This window comes from Trichosurus vulpecula, chromosome 7 (genome assembly GCF_011100635.1).
Source record: "Trichosurus vulpecula isolate mTriVul1 chromosome 7, mTriVul1.pri, whole genome shotgun sequence".
In the NCBI taxonomy this organism is placed as follows: Eukaryota; Metazoa; Chordata; class Mammalia; order Diprotodontia; family Phalangeridae; genus Trichosurus; species Trichosurus vulpecula.
This window is the reverse complement of record NC_050579.1, coordinates 101,469,636-101,489,175: the sequence shown is the minus strand read 5'-3', so window position 1 is coordinate 101,489,175 and position 19,540 is coordinate 101,469,636. Positions and strand designations below refer to the sequence as shown.

At 41.5% G+C, this 19,540-nt stretch overlaps 1 protein-coding gene across 1 annotated transcript in view; it reads right to left on the bottom strand.

The window, feature by feature from the left end:
- CNKSR3 (CNKSR family member 3) overlaps positions 1 to 4,642 on the bottom strand; it is a 113,954-nt gene extending 109,312 nt beyond the window's left edge. The window contains exon 1 of the mRNA XM_036766660.1: positions 4,308 to 4,642. Coding sequence (XP_036622555.1) covers positions 4,308 to 4,359 — 52 coding nt within the window. The 5' untranslated portion in view covers positions 4,360 to 4,642. The remainder of the gene's footprint in view (positions 1 to 4,307) is intronic.
- Positions 4,643 to 19,540: the final 14,898 nt, after the last annotated feature.

Below are 19,540 nucleotides of genomic sequence, written 5' to 3'. Positions count from 1 at the left end.
AATTTGGAATCGGCAGCTTTCAAAAGGTCAGAGGAAGGAGCCAATGGTCTGAAACTCAAGAGAGGAAATATATGAGAAGTTCTCAAGAAAATTCTGAAGTTCAAAGGGAAAATTTCCATGTGGAAAAAAAGGTGGGGAATTCCCCAAGGAGTATGCCCCATGCTACCTAGTTCTTTGGAGATAAATAGATGGAACTGAAGTGCAGAATGAGACATACATTTTTAGACATGGCGAAAGTGTGGGTCTGTTTTGCTTAACTATGCATATTTATCACAAGGTGTGTTTTACTTTTTTTTCTATTGAGAGATGATTTGGAGGGGAAAGAGAACTAGTGATAGCATTGCTAAGAGGAAAGAAAAGGGTCATTGAAGCTTTTTTTTTAAATTCACAGAAGGGAACACAAAACAGGTCAGCTTTGAAAACAGAATGTTGAATTTATTGTATGCAAGCTATACATAGCAGAGTATCATAATTTCACATATAATCTGTTTTGCTTTGTATGCTTTGGAAGTGTTCTTTTTCTGCTGTTTGTGAGCTCAGAATAAATATGTATATGTTTATATATGTACATATATGTATACATATATACATATTTTTTAAAGAGTGTGTAAGCAAAGCTTGGACTTCAAAAGGACTTGTACAGAAAGTAGATGTACAAGCTAGTAACGGACTATAAATATAAGAGCTTGGTAAAGCCCTGCAAGATTTGCTAAGAATGCTAAAATTTAGAAGGGGTTGAGACTAATAATGATAATAATAAAATAAAAATCTAGGGATGACAAAAGGAAGTTTAAAGTTATATTGGGGGAAAGGAGACAAAGAAAGGACATGAAAGCTGCAGAGGGTAGGTGAAAAAGAGGAGCTGCTCTTCTATGGCCTTCTAGGCTTAAACACTGAAATAATCCAGGTCACTCTGTGTCACTGTACTTGTAGTCCAAAGAAGCGGTATTATTTTGAAAAGTTGCCAAGTGCTGACCACAGGTATGCAACCTAATCAGCGCTCAGGCCTCATGACACAGAAGTATTGTGCTACAAATAAATGCTCTTTCAGGTCAGCAAGGAACTTTCTTCAGAGGGAAATCTTGGTTTGTCATAATGTCAAGGCAACCTGATGCCAAAAATATTTTAATCTGCTCTTCCTTTTTAACTGATCACACTGAACAAACATAACAGGATGCAAATTTACACACACATCCCACGTCACAACACCCACACCCACCAACACCACCCCAGTCCCAAGGGGAAAACAAACATACACATACACATGTCCTACAGGACGTGATAAATTTCCCCGGTTAAAGTCAAGACCAAGGGTCAGAAAAGATGGGAATGATCAATGCTGGAGGCGTTATGGGAAAGATAGGGGACACCAGTATATTGTTGGTGGGGCTATGAAATAGTAGAACCAGCCTGGCAAGCAATTTGGAATTATGCAAACAAAGTGGTTAAAATGTACATCGCCTTTGACCTGGGTACTACACGGTTAGGCATATCCCCTAAGGAGGTCACTAACAAAAAGAAAGGCTCCATATATTCCAAAATAGCACTTTTTGTTTTAGCACAGCTGGAAACAAAGTAGATGTCCATCGATTGGCTAAACAAATTGTGGTACATTCCTGTAATAGAGGATTATCTCACTTCATGCCTGTACCTGGTGATGGGACATGCAACTAGAAAGAGTAAAGTCAGTGGCTACTCAATGAGAGTCACTCCTTTAATTTGTTGTTCAGTTGTGTCTGACTCTTTGTGACCCCACTGAGGGGTTTTCTTGGCAAAAATACTGGAGTGGTTTGCCATTTCTTTCTCTAGCTTGTTTTACAGATAAGGAAACTAAGGCAAAAGGAGTGAAGTTACTTGCCCAGGGTCACACAGCTAGTAAGTGTCTGAGGCCAAATTTGAACTCAGGTCTTTCTGGCTCCAGGGTCAAGTGCTCTATCCACTTCACCACCTAATTGCCCTAACCCTTTAACTGGTGTTTATATAAGGCAATTTCCTTCTAAGTGGACAGAATGTTAGTAATAACTACAAAACCAAGAATTGCAAAAACTATCTATAGCAATACAGCTTCTGAAACTGTTAAAAAAATAGTATTTTTAGTGTTTCATATCCTACAAATCTGGATTAAAGAGATATGGAATCCAGTTAGAGTTTTGAAGACACTCCTCCAGTAGATAATAAGCTTCTTGAGGATAAACATTGCTTCATTTTTGCCTTTGTACCCCTATCACCTTGTACATTTTCCCTTAGATCTACAATTCCATCTATGGAGGGAATTTCCTGAGGTGGAAACTCCCTCCACTAATGCAAACTTTTTAACACAGTCTTAGAAAGTTGCCTATGGACACTGAGAGCCTAAGCGCCAGCATGAATCACGCACTTAGAACCTGAACCCACGTCTTAACCCTAAAACTAATCCTACACTATGTATGTTAATAACAGCTATTTATTTATTAAGGAGCTACTGTGGATAGTCATAGGATTACAGATTTGGAACTAATCCAACCACCTCCTTTTACAAATGAGTCAATCCTAATAGCTAACCTTTATAGAGGCTTTAAGATTTGTACAGCACTCTACATATATTATCTCATTTAACCATCACAACCACAAGTAAGGACTATTCTTACCCCCATTTTACAGATTAATAAACTAAGGCTGCATAAGGCTAAGTGACGTGCCCAGGGTTATGAAGCTAGTAAATAATGTGAACTGAGATTTGAACCAAAGTCTTACTGGGTTCCAGTTCTGAGTCACCAGTTCTGGGTGAGCTATCGGATTTGAACGCTGGCCCTTAGATTTGAAATCCAACAACACTCATTCCCCTGCCCTTGGCTGCCTCCTCTAAAGTTAAAAATCAACAACAACAAACTAAAACAAACTGAACTAAAACCTGTCTATCTTCAAGAAGCTTACTACATTCTATGGAAACAACCAAGGAAGGCTTCTCGTGGTGGCAGTCTCGGTTTCTTCATCTGTAAAACAGGAGGGAGGGATTTCCAATCCCAGTTCTAATAATCTATGGTTCCAAGCCTTACTTAGGTATACCAATGGATGCATTCACAGCAATTACAAGAAGAGGTTAATAGTTTTAATTGTGGTCACACCCACGGGAGAGACAGAGTCTTAAAAGCTTATGCAAAGTTTGATCCTGTCATGAGAAAGGACACCCGGGAGACCAGAGCGAAGCATCCTTGGGGTAAAGGGAGCAGCCCAGTTCTTTCGGATAGAGCCCGCCCACTCTACCAAAGAGGCTTAAAGTAGCCTTCATTCTCGTCTCCCTAGGAACCCCAGGGAGATGCAGAATAGGCGGCAGGTCAACCCAGAGTGAAAGTGACTAACACGGGCTCCAGATGAATTGCCGAGGTCCTAGCCAAACAGACACACACTCCTACCCTCTAAGGCGGTTTCAATAGGCGACAAATAGATTTTTCCCCCGGTCTTAAAAGAGATGGAAAGTTCTTTCTTTTCATTTTCAATTCGCAACCACAGCCTAGGAATGCAACTTTCTCCCGGCAACAACACCCTCCCAAAGCAAAAGACAAAAGACAGCTAGTGCTCCGAATTCCTGGGGTCAGGGTTACTAGCGAGGCGAAATGTTACAAAGTTACGTAGCGCAGCTCACAAGTTTTCGCCGAGAAAAGTGAATAAAGCAGCTGGCCAGAATCATGCTTTCTTTACCTTTGTAAACACAACCTCTTCTCGTTCCTCTGGGTTGTTCTAGACAGGATGCCTGTTAAGAGGAGCGACCCGAGCCACCCACACAAAAGGTGCGTTGTGCCTCTAAAGGCCAGGACTAAACCAACAGGGGCTGCTCAGCGGAGGGCTGCCGAGTCTAAGAGCAGCCAGCCCGAGCCCTGGCCAGCCAAGGAAGGCCGGCACACAAAAAAAGTTTTGCCGAACTCTGGACCTGGGCGCACGTCCTACCACTGGCCGCCCCCCAAATTGCAAAACAAGGGTTCCCAAGCACTCGGCAAACTTTCTGTTGCTAAATGCACCCGAAGCTACAAGGCTTGCCACCACTCCTGTCCAGTCCCCAACCCCCCCACCCCCCCCCCCAAAAAAAAGCAGCTGGGAAGAGGGGGAAGGGACTTGGGAGAGGTTTGGCGAACCAAGTAGCCTGAAGCCAACTTTTGCTTTTCAGCTCTGGGCAGCTGTGTCCCTTCTGCCTCTCAGGCTGAGGTGGGAGCCTTCCCCCAGCCCCTCCAAAAAGGAAAAGGGGAGCCTGCTTCTTACCATGCATTGCATTCCATCGCCTCCCCAATCCCGCTTCCGACACAACGCTAGCGCCCCCCAAAAGTTGTTCTCACCTTTAGTCCAATCCACCACTTGCTTGGGGCTCCATTTGGTCACGGGTTCCATGGTGAGACAGCCACTCAGTACCCGACTAGGTTAAAAGGTCCGCTCGAAGGCGCCCGGTGCCCGAGTCCCGCTAATACCACCCTCCTTCAGGCAGGGTTGAACCCTCTGATTCTTTTTTTTCCGGACTAAAGACCTCGCTCCCGACCGTCCATAGCAGTGGCTAGAAGATACAGTATCAGCAGGTACCGTCCTGTACCGCACAACCAACCCTCTTAGCAACGTTCCTCCGACTCCCAGGGCTGGCAAGCCCGGCCTCTTCCCCAACACACACAGACACAGCTGTGGAGCTCCTCCTCCAGCTGCCAACAAGCCAGCTGCGGCAACTCCTCCTCCTCCTCCTCCTCCTTTTCCTCTTCTCCTCCTCCTCCTCCTCCTCCTCCCCGGCTGCCCGAGCCGATCCGCTGCTTACAGCTCCGGCCACAGCTCGCCCGCAAGCCTTCCTGCGGCAGCCCCTGACCCTCCTTTCCACGCCCGTGCCCCACCGTCCAGCACCGCTTGTTTCCGAAGTTGTCACGACGCGCACTTCCCCCGGCCCCTGCGGCTCGGCTTTATAAAGTGGAAGATTATTCCTGCTGCCACTGCGCTCTAGTGTGTATGTGTGTGTAGGGCATTTATTCCTGCTCTCCTGAGCCCGGGTGAGAGGAGGAGATCTCTCCGTAGCCTTCCCGCCAGCAGGTTCCAACCCCTTAATCTCCCCGGTGCGCACATGGAAAAGAGGAGGAGGGGAGAACGGCTGTTCTCGGGTTACACAGCTTCTACTCTTTCAGTTGCCAACAGGATAAGGGAGCGGGGGCGGGGGAGGGGGTGGTTTGAGTGAAACCCGTGAGAGGGGGGAGGGCGGGTCTTAAACCACCCAGCTCTCTACTTACTTTCCCCCTTTTAAGTCTTTCTCACACCCCAAGTGGCCGTCCCTTTACTTTCAAACTTTCAAAAAAAAAAAAAACCCAGCTCCATCCCGGGCTGGCTTTTTGTACAATGTGCATACATCCAGGACAGTATGCTCGGTTATGCTAGGTCCGTGTGTCCTTGTTTTAATGGCCTTGGAAAAGTAGAACAGCGCTTGCCTATCAGGGTTTGAGAAACAAACCACCTACACGTATACACACGCGCTGCTTTTTTTTCAGGTCACTTAGAAACCATTGCGTTGTGATGGATATTTTCTTAATTTAAAAGTATTCCAGCCAAAATGGACTTCTTGGCTTTCAAGTCGTTCCATGAAATATTTCCACCCCTGTACCTTGGTTCACGTGCTGCCCGTGCCTCCCATTCCTTAGCCACCTCCACCACCTCATCTTTCCTGGCTGAAATCTTAGCCTTCTTTCTCCGCCGAGATCATATGCCACCTCTTCCACGAAGGCTTAATTGAATGGCTCAACTAAGATCTTGCCTGTCTCTGTGTCCTCCTCCTCCCTCTCTTTCTCTCTCTCTCTCATTTTGTACCTTTTATAAACAGGAGACCTAAAGTTGCTGAAAATAGCGTTGGATTGGAAGTCAGGCGACCAAGGGTCCAAACTGTCAAGCCAAAGCATTTATTAAGCACCTACTATATGCCAAGCCCTGGGCTAAGCACAGGGTATGTAAATACAAGCAAACAACACAATGAACTATTGTTAATTTAGATCATAGTTACTTCTAAGTGTTCTAGACCCACACTAAATTGTAAACTTGAGAAAAGAGAGCAGGGATTGGACACAGGCTATCTCTAGCTCTTCCTAGAGATGATTCCACCCATTCCAGCTATCTTACGGCAGCTTCCCTGAACAATTTGCATCCTCCTCCCATCCGTGCACCTCTCCACTGACCTTTGAGCGACCAGCTATGGAAACCCTAGGGGACTCCAAGCAATACAGCAGTATTTAGATATTTAAATTAGCAAAAGTTTTTAAAGAACAATTGGAACAGAAGTTTTGTAAAGGCAATCTGCTCTGTACACCTTTCCCCAACCAAGAGTCAGTGGAAAGAGGAATTTTCAGTCAAAGAATCTGAATTCACTTCCTGCCTCTGATGCTTGCAGCCCGAACAACCTTGGGCAGGTGACATAACCTCTCTGGGCCTCAATTTCCTCTCTTGTAAAATATGAGGGATAGACTAGATGGCCTCTGAGGTCCCTTCCAGTCCTGGAGCAATCATCCTAAGTAGCAGTAAGTTCTCAGTAAAGTCTCCCCCTGCCTCCTGGTTTGGTCATTAATATAAGGAGCTGAAAATCTAAAATCACCAAACAAGATTTTGCAGTTTTAACCCATTGTTAGGGCAGCTAGGTGGTGCAGTGGTTGGAGTACTGAGCCTGGAGTCAGGAAGACTTATTTTCATGAGTTCCCATATGGCCTCAGGTACTTCCTTAGCTGTGTGACCAACCATGTAGGCCTCAGTTTCCTCGTCTGTCAAATGAGCTGGAGAAGGAAATAGGCAAACCACTCCAGCATCTTTGCCAAGAAAATCCCAAATGGGGTCACCAAGAGTCAGACATGACTGAACAGCAAGAGTCCATTGTTCGCATGTACTCATGGAGGACCCTCTCTTAATTCTTTGAGCCTCTAAACGTTGCCCTGGCCACTTAATATGAAGAAGCGAATCATTCTTCCAGGTGCTTCAGAATATACAGTCCTAAGTGGAAATTTCAGAATTCAAACAAACCTGCATCAAGGCAGTTATACAGCTCTGCTCAACTGGGCACAGCAGAGGGACCCACACCAAAGTATTTGTACGGTGAGGTGCAGATACAATTTGGACATGAATGTAATCTAGCTATAAAATTGAGCAAGCAGCATATACACAGACTTCTGCCTTCTATGAAGGAATAAGATGGAGTAATTTGGAGGAATCAGATGGAGATTTTAAAAATAAAAATGCTGAGTAAACGATGAGATTTACGGGCAAATTGAAATTTTATCTGTCAGTTGCAAATTTCAGTTGCAGCCTATGCAAGCCTTGATAAAGGCTGCTGGTCTTTTGTTTGTAGTCCCCAGTTCATGTACCCAGTCAGACTATATGGCTTGGCAATGCATATTGCTTTTACAAAATGAAAACAACAACAAAATAATTTATTTTCTTAGAAATATCATTAAATTTTTAACCAAGACTCAAATCCAGCCTTGAAGCTATGTTACCCTGAGCAAGTCACTTAACCTCTCAGCCTCATTTTTGTCATCTTAAAATGGGATTAATAATAGTAACAACTTTACAAGGTCAAATGAGATAACATAGGTAAAGTACTTTGCAAGCCTTTAATCTCTGCATGAATGCTAATTATCATTATTAATATTATATGCATCCTATGCCAAACTACAATTTTGTCTTGGATAAAAATTTAAATTTAAAAAAAAAAAGAGGAAGCCAGAGCTAATGGTTAAAGCTCTAGGCCTGGAGTCTTGAAGACTTGGGTTCAAATCCAGCTTCAGACACTTACTGTGAGCCGCTGTACAAGTCACAACCTCTCTGAGCTTCAGTTTTCCTCAGCTGTTTTATTTGTGTAAAAATGCCTGTAGTATTTATCTGACCAAGAGGTTGTGAGGCTCAAATGAGATAATGAATACAGACCTCTTTCCAAACTTTAAAGGCTACAAAAATGTCAGTTGTTATTATAAAAGTCAAGTTATTGTCTGCAACAGCTCAGAATAATTAGACAATTAATGAATTATTTTTTTCTGTTTATACTTCCTGCCCAGAAAGCTAATTGTTATGTAAATATAAGCCTTTCTGCCTTTAATTGCAGGTGTTTGTTGGTAGGAAAGATAACTAAACCTGACTTCCTGGTGGAAAATGCAGACTTGTGAAATCCAAACACAGTTTCACTTCTTAATGGATACTAATAGCTTTTAATCAAATCAGAACCTCTTAGGTAAACGTGTGGTTGGGTTTTTTTTTTAATTGAAGTATAAACAAAAGGATAATTCGTGAATTTGCTAATTCTCTTTTCCTAGGACACTAGTCTGGGTTGCATCGTTAGGCATTAAAAAAAAAAAATCCTTCCCCTCCCCCCAACTAAAAGCTTCTAACACTTTGTTAGCATGTCTTTTGTGTCCTTTCACCTTCAACTTTGCATTATTATTATTTGTGAATAGAATCTTATCTTCCCTACTGTAATCTCCAAGTCCTAAGGTACTGAAACTTACTGTATTCCCCCAAGCCCTTGCACAGTGAATTCAAGCCAAGACCTTGAATACTCTGCCCTCCAGTTCTCTCTGCAATCTTCAGGGGCTGTAGTTCCAGAGTTTTATCTTTTGGCTTCTCTGAGTATGCAACATAGACATAATCAAACTGCCCCACCGTCAGCACATCTTTGTTTATTGTCCCAAAATACTCCCTGCTTGAGGGTTTGGAGGGAGGGGTGGGAGGGAGTGTCACATCTCTCTTTTTTTCTTTTTTTAATATATAAAACAACTTTTAACATTCATTTTTTAAAATTTTGAGTTCCAGATCCTCTCTCTTTCCTCTCCCCCCTCATTGAGAAGGCAAGCAATTTGATACACGTGCAGTCATACAAAACATTTTTCATCTTAGTCGTATTTTGAAAAAAACACAGACTAAAAAGAAAAAAAATAAAGTAAAAAAGTATGCTTCAATCTACATTCAGACTTCATCAGTTCCTTCTCTGGTGATGGATAGCATTTTTCATTGTGAGTCCTTTGGAACTGCCTTGGATCACTGTATTGCTGAGAACAGCTAAGTCATTCACAGTCGTTGATCATACAATATTTCTGTTAGTGTGTGCAGTGTTCTCCTGGTGCTGCTTACTTCACTTTGCGTCAGTTCATTTACATCTTTGCAGGCTTTTTTTCTGAAAATGTCCTGCTCATCATTTCTTATACCACATTAGTATTCCATCTCAATCATATACCACAACTTGTTCAGCCATTCCTCAATTGATGAGCATCCCCTCAATTTCCAACTCCTTGCCACCACAAAAATATCAGCTATAAATATTTTCGTATATATAGGTCCTTTTCCTTTTAAAAAAAAATCTCTTTGGGATACAGACCTAGTAATGTTATTGCTGGGGTCAAAGTGTATGCACGATTTTATAGGCCTTTGGGCATAGTTCCAAATTGCTCCCCAGAATGGTTGGATCAGTTCACAACTATACCAACTCTGCTTTAGTGTCCCAATTTTTCCACATGCCCTCCAAAATTTGTCATTTTCATTTTCTGTCATATTAGGCAATCTATTAGGTGTGGGGTACTGCCTCAGTGTTGTTTTAGTTTGTATTTCTCTAATCAATAGTGATTTATAGTATTTTTATATGACTATAGACAGCTTTGATTTCTTTGTTTCGAAACTGCCTGTTTATATCTTTTGACTACATATCAATTGAGGAATGACTTGTATTCTTATAAATTTGACTCAGTCCTCTGTATATTTGAGAAATTATGCCTTTATCAGAGAAACTTGCTATAAAATTTTTTCACAGTTATGATTACTGTATATTCCCTCCATCCTATTTTCCCCATTTATCCTTCCCTCTCTCTCTCTCTCTCTCTCTCTCTCTCTCTCTCTCTCTCTCTCTCTCTCTCTTTCTCTCTCTCTCTTTCTCTCTCTCTCTCCCTCTCTCTCTCTCCCTCTCTCCCTCCCTCCCTCCCTCCCTCCTTTCACCCTGTCCCTCCTCAACAGTGTTTTGCTTTTGACCTCTGCCTCCCCCAATGTGTCCTCCATTCTATCAGCCCCTCCCCTACCTTCTCTTAATCCCATTCCCCTCCTACTTTTCTGTAGGGTAAGATAAACTTCTATACCCAACCAAATGTGTATGTTACACTCTATTTGAGCCAGTTCTAATGAAAATAAGGTTCAAACACTGTCTGCCACACCCCACCCATCTTCCCCGCACTGAAGAAATTCTTTTGTGCATCTTTTATGTGAGACAGTGTGCCCCATTCTCCCTTCTCCCAATGCATCCCTCTTTCTCACCCTTAATTTTTTTTATATCCCATCATAGTTGACTCACAATCACACCCTTGGTCTATGTACACTCCTTCCAATTGCCCTAATAATGAGAAAGTTCTCACGAAACTTAGAAGTATCATCTTCCTATGTAGGAATATAAACAATTTAACCTTACTGAGTCTCTTATTATTTCTCTTTCCTATTTACCTTTTCATGCTTCTCTTGAGTCTTATGTTTGAAAGTCAAATTTTCTATTCAGCTCTGATCTTTTCATCAAGGATATTTGAAAGTAGGGACAGCTAGGTGGTGCAATAGATACAGCACCGGCCCTGGAGTCAGGAGGACCTGAGTTCAAATTTGATCTCAGACACTTGACACTTACTAGCTGTGTAACCTTGGGCAAGTCACTTAACCCCAATTGCCTTGCCTTCCCCCTCCAAAAACAAAAAAATTCTTGAAAGTCCTCTATGTCTTTAAATATCCATTTTCCCTCCTGAAACCAATTCACATTTTCCTTGAGGCTTTGCATGTAGCTGTTTTGACTTTGTTGTCTTCTGAGTTTATGTTTTAACCCTCCCTATCACCACAGCAACTTTCTATGGTCTGGTTCTTTTGTTGTCGTTTGCTCATTGTTCCAGCCTATTTCTTGACTTTTAACTTCTTTATGCTAAAGTTGGGCTGTACTCCCTGAGTAGAGAGGCCACTGTCTCAAGCTTCAGGTTTTTCGTGCTGATATTTTCAGAGCTAGTTCTGGGGTCTATAAGTTTTCAGTTCCTCCAAAGTGGTGTAATCTGAGGAGAGGTATAGTCACTGCTCTCCTGGCCTGTGCTCTGGTCTGTGAGAGACCACATGCTCTAGTATGCTAGTGCTCTTCCTCACCCTGGAACTGCAACCAAGAACCTTGCATGGGCAATGCAGCAGAATCTTGCACCCCGTGCCAGCAAAGGGTTCCCTGTAATCTCTTCCTGACCAGTTGTTTTACCTCCTTACCATCTGTGGGCTGAGCTCCAGAAGCTGCCACTCCGATCCAGTCATCCCCAAGGACTACTGTTGGCTTGCCAGGGCGTGAGTCCTTTATAACCTAGCCCCTTTCTACCTTTTCCAGTCTTCTTACATCTTACTCCTGTCCATGTCCTCTATCATCCAGTGACACTGGCCTCCTTGCTGTTCTTTGAACAGAACACTTCACTTCCTGACTCTGGACATTTTCACTGACCATGCCCACACCTGGAACTCTCTCCATCCTCCTCCTTGCCTCCTGATTTCCCTGACTTCCTTCAAATCTCAAGAAAGTCTTGACTTCTACAAGAAGCCTTCCCAGTCCTCCATAATCTTAGTGCCTTCCCTCTGAGATTACCCCCCTCCTATTTATCCTGTTTTTGCCAGGTTGCAGGGAAGGAGGTTCTTTCTTTGCTATTTAAAGAAAAAAAATCAGTTCTCAAAACAGAATTCATTGTGTGCACTTGAACCTGGCCAAGATCTTGTTGAATAAAACTATTTTTCATCTCCAAACCAAAGATCCCAATTTAAACTCCTTGCCTGTTCCTCAATTCAAAGCAGTATTATCAATAATGGGGTGGGGGTGGGGTGGGGTGGGGACCATGCAAGGCTAATAAACAAATTTCTTGAAGTCAGGTATACCATGTTTATCTATGATACTATTTCATTATAAAGAAATTGATTAGTTAAAGACCTCAGGCTGCAGAAGGGCCAGTTCTCGGGTCAGCCCTTCCCCATCTGTCAGACAAAAAGTACTTACCTCCCTATCAGAGCAACAAGGTCTCAAAGGGTTCTTATCATAGAAGTAAGTAAGGCCCAACAAATTCACCTTCCTTTGATCTCTGCAGGCAGGTGTGTTAGTGAAGCCATCCTTACTGGGGGAAGCTGGTGTCTAGCTTGCTTTCACTGAGCCTTGTCTGTGGGTCTCAAAGGCTGTGTTCTATAGGTGGGCTCCTGGAAATCTTCTCTATTTTTATAGTTCCTGGAACAAGTTGATCAAATTAAACCTTTTAAAACACTTATTACTTTAAAAAAAAAAAGGCCATTGACACTCAAATCCTTTTCCCAAGAAATTCAAGTTACATTTTTTTAAAGGGTAGTGTGCAGAAAAAATACCCACAAAAGACCTGAACAGCCTTGCCCTTGACAGCTGAATCAGCTAATAAAAGGACTTCCCATAGACAAAGAGGGCCATGGTTTTCTCCTCTGATTTATGCTGGTTGTTCTCTTCTCTACTATCAAGTTCCTAAGTGTTCAAACAGAACCAGATATATTTCTTGCCACTTGCTTTTGCAGTTTCAACTTAACTTTCTGGAATATCATCTCGATGCATAAGTGTATTTCCAAGTTCCTAAGACATTCCCTTTTGCTTCAAACAGAAATTCCGTATTGATAAATAACAGGCACACATCGCACATTGTAGGGTGATTTAATTATTAGACACAAAACTCCTTGAGATCATTATCTGAAAGCCCCACAAGAAGTTATACACACGCACACACACACACACACACACACACACACACACACACACAGATGTGTGTATTTTAATTTGACCAACTGAACTCTTAAAATGAGAACCAAACCTTATAATTGAAAAGAAAATATAAACAAAACTCTAAAATCGGTTTTCCCTTAAAATAGCTAAATATTAGGGACTTTAAAAAGCAAGAATTAAAATGAATTTTTATTAATCTTTTAGGTTTATCTATTTTGATCCAAAGGTGGTAAAGTGGTAAAGCACCAGGCCTACAGTTAGGAATATCTGGTTTCAAATCTGGCCTCAGATACTTACCAGCTATATTACCCAGAGAAAGTCACTTACCCTTGTTTGCCTCAGTTTCCTCATCTGTCAAATGAGCTGGAGAAGGAAATGGCAAACCACTCCAGCATCTTTGCCAAGAAAACCTCCAATGGGGTCACAAAGAGTCAGACACAATTGAACAACAACAGCATTTTGATTCTGGCTAATCAGCATTAATTCTTCAGTGTCACACTTCAAATAAAATAAGAAAAAAGTTATAAATGCAATATGTTATTCCACAGAACTCTGACATATCACAGTCAGTAGAAAGATTTGGATTTGGAGTCAAAAGATCTGAGTTCAAATCCTTATTCTTCCACTTACCACCTGTGTGATCTAAGTCACCTAATCTCTCTGAGCTTTCTTTCTTCATCTGTAAAATTAAAGAGATGAATTAGATGACTTCAGAGTTTCCTGTATACTCTCAATCTATAATCCTATGAGTCAGAGATCATTTTCAGAAGCTTCAGGTTTATATAACCAAACACGTGTAGCTATAAAGACAAAAGGGGAGAAATTGGTCCATGTAGTCGTACGCCATAAGAGATATTTAAATCTACAAGTCATAACTAGTCAGAAATATAACCAGATCTACCTGAAAAACATTCCCATCCTGCAAAGGTGGGAGCACCTAAGTACATGAGCCAGTGGCAAGATTAGAGTCCTGAGTCTTCCCTACCTGCAAAAGGAAACGTGCAAATAACAAGAATCATTTAGGCCATGGAAAGGTGGGAAGAAACAGAAGTACACTACAAGGGCAGGAAGTTTTTAGTCTATGTAAACCTTAAAAAAAAAGGAAAAGAACAAAATATATGAATCAATGTTTTCCTGTAACCAGGCTCCATGTGATTTTAAGAGTAACCTCAAGGGTAAAAATGAACAGGACAATTCACACTTTCTGCCCAGAAAAAGCCAACAAGGTAGAAGTTAAAAACCTCAACTAGTTCACAAATATTTTACCTTCATAGTAACAGTAATTGTTATACAGTGTATTTTTACTATTGGAAGAAGCTTCCAATTCATGTTTCTGCTTCCATATTAGAAAACTCACACTACAGAGGTCTAGTGAAAGACGGCATCCTCTCTCCATGTTCTTCCGCCGTGTTTCCCTAGGATTAAGCCTGGCAAACAAGCAGTCTGCATTCCAGAGATCTCCTTGATGTTTGACCTGGAAACTGGTAGAAAACCCCCCTTCTAAATGTACCTATTGTTTATCCCTACCACAGGGGAGACAGGGAGGGAATAAGCATTTCTATGGCACTTACTGTTTGCCAGGTACCATGTTAAGTATCTTTTACAACCGTTATATCATTTGATCCTCACAACAACCCTGGGAGATAGGTGCTATTATTATGTCACATTTTACAGTTTGGGAAACTGAGTCAGACAGAGGTTAAGTGACTCACTTAGGTCACTAAGTTTCCAAGGTCACATTTGAACTCCGGTTGCTTGACTCCAGACCCCAACACTCTCTCCGCTTCATCACAAGCTGCCTCCAAGTAGATGGAAGGGGTTAAGACCTAGTATTGAGGAAGTAGGTCCTTAGGCCTACCTCCACAGTGATCCAGGATGTGCCACTAATTGATTGAAGAAACTGGGGATGTTTGGCTTCTAGAAAAAAAAGTTGAGGGAACAAGATCCCAGTTTTTAAATATTTTAAAGATGAAAGAAAGAGACACATAGATGTGTAGGTAGATGGATAGACAAAGAAGCAACACATTTATTAAGTGCTTACTAAGTGGAGACTGGACGACTGACCACTGGTCAGGGATGTTCTAGAAGGGACTAGATGACTTCTGAGCTCCCTTCCAATTCTTAGAGTCTAGAACAGAAGAGGTGATATCTACTGAATTCCAGGCACACTGTAAGTAGAGTTCAGTTTGATTCCACAAATGTGTACTGAGCACCTTCTCTTTGCAAAGCACTGGACTGGGAGGTATGGGAAAATAATGAGGAGTAAGATGTGGTCCAACTCAGTTTAATAGGAAGGGAAAGAGAGTCACAAATACAATGCAGTACAAAACACAATGTGAAAGTGTTATAAAAGGAGTAAAGAAAAAATGTTTAACAAGCACTTATTAAGCACCTACTATGTGCCAGACACTTTACAAATATCATCTCATTTGATCCTAACAACTCCATGAGGTGGGTGCTATGATTATCCCCATTTTACAGTTGAGGAAACTGAGGTTAAGTGACTTGTCCAAGGTCACACAGCTAATAAGTATCTAAAGCCAGATTTAAACCCAGGTCATTTAATTTATTTAGCTTACTGACTGATAGACTTTCACCTCTATGAACTCTGATGGCCTTTTTTAAACCTATAGAAATACATTTGAGGATTTCCTCCTCATAGAAAGCTAATTCTTAGGTCCAGAGTAACAAGAACCTTCTTTCCCTTTGATGTTGAAATACTAATTTTATGGATTTCCACTGGACAAGGCAGCTGGACCTTGTGTAACTACTGTGATTTCCTTTTTGAGCCTACCAGTTTTCCTCTTTCTCAGCCTGCCACAACCTACCCCCACATCTCTCTCAAAAGTTCAGTGCATAATACCCCTCAACTGGAGGCAAAATGAGCTCTTCCCCTCTCCCTTTCCTTCAGAAAATCCAGCAGCTTCACCAGCTTCTCCCGTTCAAGTGGGACAGAGTTTAGGGTTGAAGGAACTCTTCTACATGTAGCTAGCAAAGGGCTTGTATGTTATTGGCAAGTCAGACATACTAATAGTACATAAACTGTGTGAGAATTCAACAACTTTATAGCTCCTGATATTTGGCTGGTGATTAGCCTTTGTTTACGATTATTTCTATTATTATTGGTTCTTGTACTCCTTACTACTATCTTACAAATGTGAGGAGGGTACCAGATTGGAACATGGTTACATCTTCACTTACTAATTAAGTAGTTAAAAAACTTAAAAGAGTTGCCTTATGGAAAAAGGACTCTTCACAAAGAAGACAAGAGATCTTTGTCTTCCAAAGGCCAGAGGCTAAACCTATGTCAGTCACCAGTAGATTTTCTATACTTGAGAGACTCCTTGAAGTCTCCATGTGGTAGAATGATCCAAGAAGAGATTCCCAACAGAAGGAAAGAAAATAGAGCATGCAGAATTCTAAATTTGCCATTTCAAGCAAGGAGATAAACCTTACAGTGTCTCAGCTACCTGCCAATACTGTTGTAGGGCCACAGAGGAGAAAGAAGTGGCTTGTTTCAAACACAGACAGGTGGTTCACACACATACACATTTCCATATATACACATATACGTATACGTAGGCATACGTTATTGTGTTGTCGTTTGTCCTCGGTATTGGAAGAGGACCAATGACATCATGGGGTTCCTGTGAATTGGATTTAAGTGAGGCTGAGTTACACAGGGTCATCAGCCTCATTCTCTCTTCCTGAATCGTTGAAGTCCAGTGGCAAGACAAAAGTCAGGATGACTGGCGACGACTGGGAATGATGTGGAGGACCTTGGCTTCTTTGATGTCTGACCAAGCTCTAAGCACTCCATAGCACCTACTTCAGCCACCTTCATGACGGTTGGAACAAATTGTTCTCATTTGCCCATTAAACTGGGGAAAGTCTTCACATGTTTAGGGTAGATACCCACCTAACTCACTGAGGGGGCTGAGGCCTGTTGCTTACCTTCGACCTGGGTTAGCTCATCTGCTGAGACAGTTTACCATGGTTCAGCATGCTACTGCTTCTTGGAGCCAGAGGTAAGAGCTGAGTGCTAGGTGGACACCAAAGGTGGATGAGCAGCCAGGAGAAGGACTAGGCAAGCCCTCACACCAGAAATGTTAGTCCTCCCTGAACAATCCATACACCCCTATTATATACATTATATATAATATACACATATACTATATAAGATGCCTTGTTTCTTATCCCCCATGTAAGCCAGGCCTCCCTGTACCCTATATGCTGAGTTCCCTTTAACTTTGAAAGAAGGCCTGCCTTAAACATGGAAGGCACGCTTGATTTCCAAAGGGATGGAAATCAAATTAACTGTGAACAATTACTCTGATTACTAGGTAAAAATGCCACGCATCCTGATCTTGAAGCCTTTAAGCACAAGGAATCCTGGTTGAGTTCAGCCTTAGGACATTGTTTCTTTAAAGAAAAACAAACAATCATATGTGTGATCTAAAGGTGGAGGTTGGGAACAAAATATTTCCAGAAGAATAGTTTTATAAACAGGATAATCTACTCAGTGACCAGAAGCCACTGTATTTTATAAGCAGGCATTTCGTTCTGCTGCCATAGTTTAGCCATCTTGGAAAATAACTATCCTGCCCATTCATGAAATCCTTTTCAGCTTCGAAAGGCCATTTAAGTGAGCTTCCTGATGAAACACATTCCTTACAAGTTTCTGTTAAGGTAACTTTAAGCAATGGCAACCTAGTTGAGAAGCAACCAAAACAAGAAGAAAATAATGAAGGGGGAAAGGGAGAGGAAAGGGGAAAGGAGAGAAGGGAGGGGAGGGGAGAGAAGGGAGGGGAAGGGGGAAGGGGGAAGGGAAAGAAAAAAGGGGAAGGGGGAAGGGAAAGAAGAAAGGGGAAGGGGGAAGGGGAAAGGGGAAGGAAAATTTCCCAGAATCTATGGCCATCTTAAAAGTGACAGAACCTCTTGAGACCTGAGTTTCCTCATTTGTAAAATGAAGTGAGTTGGACCAGAACTAAATGGTCTCAAGGATCCTGCTCTAAACCTGTGATAGTCTGGTCTTTGGAGAGATGAAAATGTAAGACATAAGGGTAGTTAAGGGAAAAGCAGAGGACATTTGAAGCAATATTTGACAGATTTTGAGATATAACAGAGTACTTTTCAGAAATGGAAAAAATTACGAAGTTTTCTCTCCAGATTTCAGACAATCAGAAAAAATAAGAATTATATTTGTTATTGGTGTGTCGACACCACCATCATCATCATTTGTGGCTGACATTTCAATAAACCATTTCATCAGCTGTAAGCCAAACTAACTGGCTTTAGAAAACAGGGTTAAATGCTTAAGAGTATATGACGAAAGTCATATTAAAATAATTCTTTTATAGCTAGATATTCTACCCATAAATGAAACACATTTGCTAAAGTATGAGGCAAAAAGTACACTTTGATCGAAAGTACCAGATCTGGTAGGTGAAGATTAATTGAAAAGGCATATGTATGTGTGTATTTATACATATATATATGTATATATATATATATGTGTGTGTGTGTACATATATATACACATATATATGTAAATATACACATACATACATACACATATATACGCATGTATATATGTACGTGTTTGTGTGTGTGTGTGTGTGTGTGTGTGTTTGTGTGTATAACCTGGAAGTTGAGGGACTACCTTGAGCAAATCACTTCACCTTTGGGCTTTAATTACCTCATTTGTAAAATGAAAGGGTTGGATCAGATGTCCTCCCAATCTATGATCTTATGACTGCAAATTGAGCAAGGCAGGATGACTTCCAAGTATCAAAACAACTGTAGTATTTCACTCTTATAGCTTGAAAAAGTTCTGAATTTCTTCATATAGATGATGGAGCCAGACAGACCTTGTTTTAGCTATTTTCTTCTTGTTCAATTAGACTGGTCATTTTTCAATCCAAACGCAGCTGACCCACTTACCATTGAATTGCCCCTTATTCACGCCATGCCTCTTCCTCTGAGCTCCTTTCTTGGAGGGTAGGAAGAAAGTCTTTTTCTTTCTTTGTTTCCTCCCCTAGTGCCTGGTACTGGGATATGTGCTTAGGAGGCACTCAATAAGGGTTTGTTAAACTGCTCTGATGTAGCTTATCAATCAAGCCAAAAGGGGCTCTAATAAACATGTGATTACCCTCATCATCAGCTCGACAAGTATTCCTGGGTCTCTTTCAAAAGTTTGTAACTCTTTCTGAATCCAGTTGTTTTGGAGACAATTTGGTCTAGATATCTAACCTAAATTTGTTATTTCCTGAATTTCCTTGTTTCCTTGGGTGGCTTCTCTTCCAAGCTGTCATTGCTGAAAGTTATCTTAGTAGAATCTTCATAAGAAATTCTTTTCATTACGTAAGTCACTTAATGGCTCTTTGGCAGCTTATCCAGAGGATGAGATAATAAATCCTAAAGTGCCCTCTGAATCAAAGAATGATGAAAATAGGATCAGAATATTTTAAATACTAAGTATATTGTAGTGTATTCCAATTCTTTAAAATTAGGATCACACAATCAGCAAAATAGGGCATGTAGGGGGTGTAGTGGATAGAGTGCTGGGCCTTTTTAGTCAGGAAGACTCATCTTCCTGAGTTCAAATTTGGCCTCAGACGTTATATGACCCTGGGCAAGTCACTTAACCCTCAGTTTGCCTCAGTTTGCTCATCTGTAAAATGAGCTGGAGAAGGAAATGGCAAATCACACCAGTGTCTTTGCCAAGAAAACCCCAAAGGGGATCACAGAGTCAGACATGACTGAAAAACAACCGAAAAAAAATCAACAAGATTGCTGGAGAGTTGA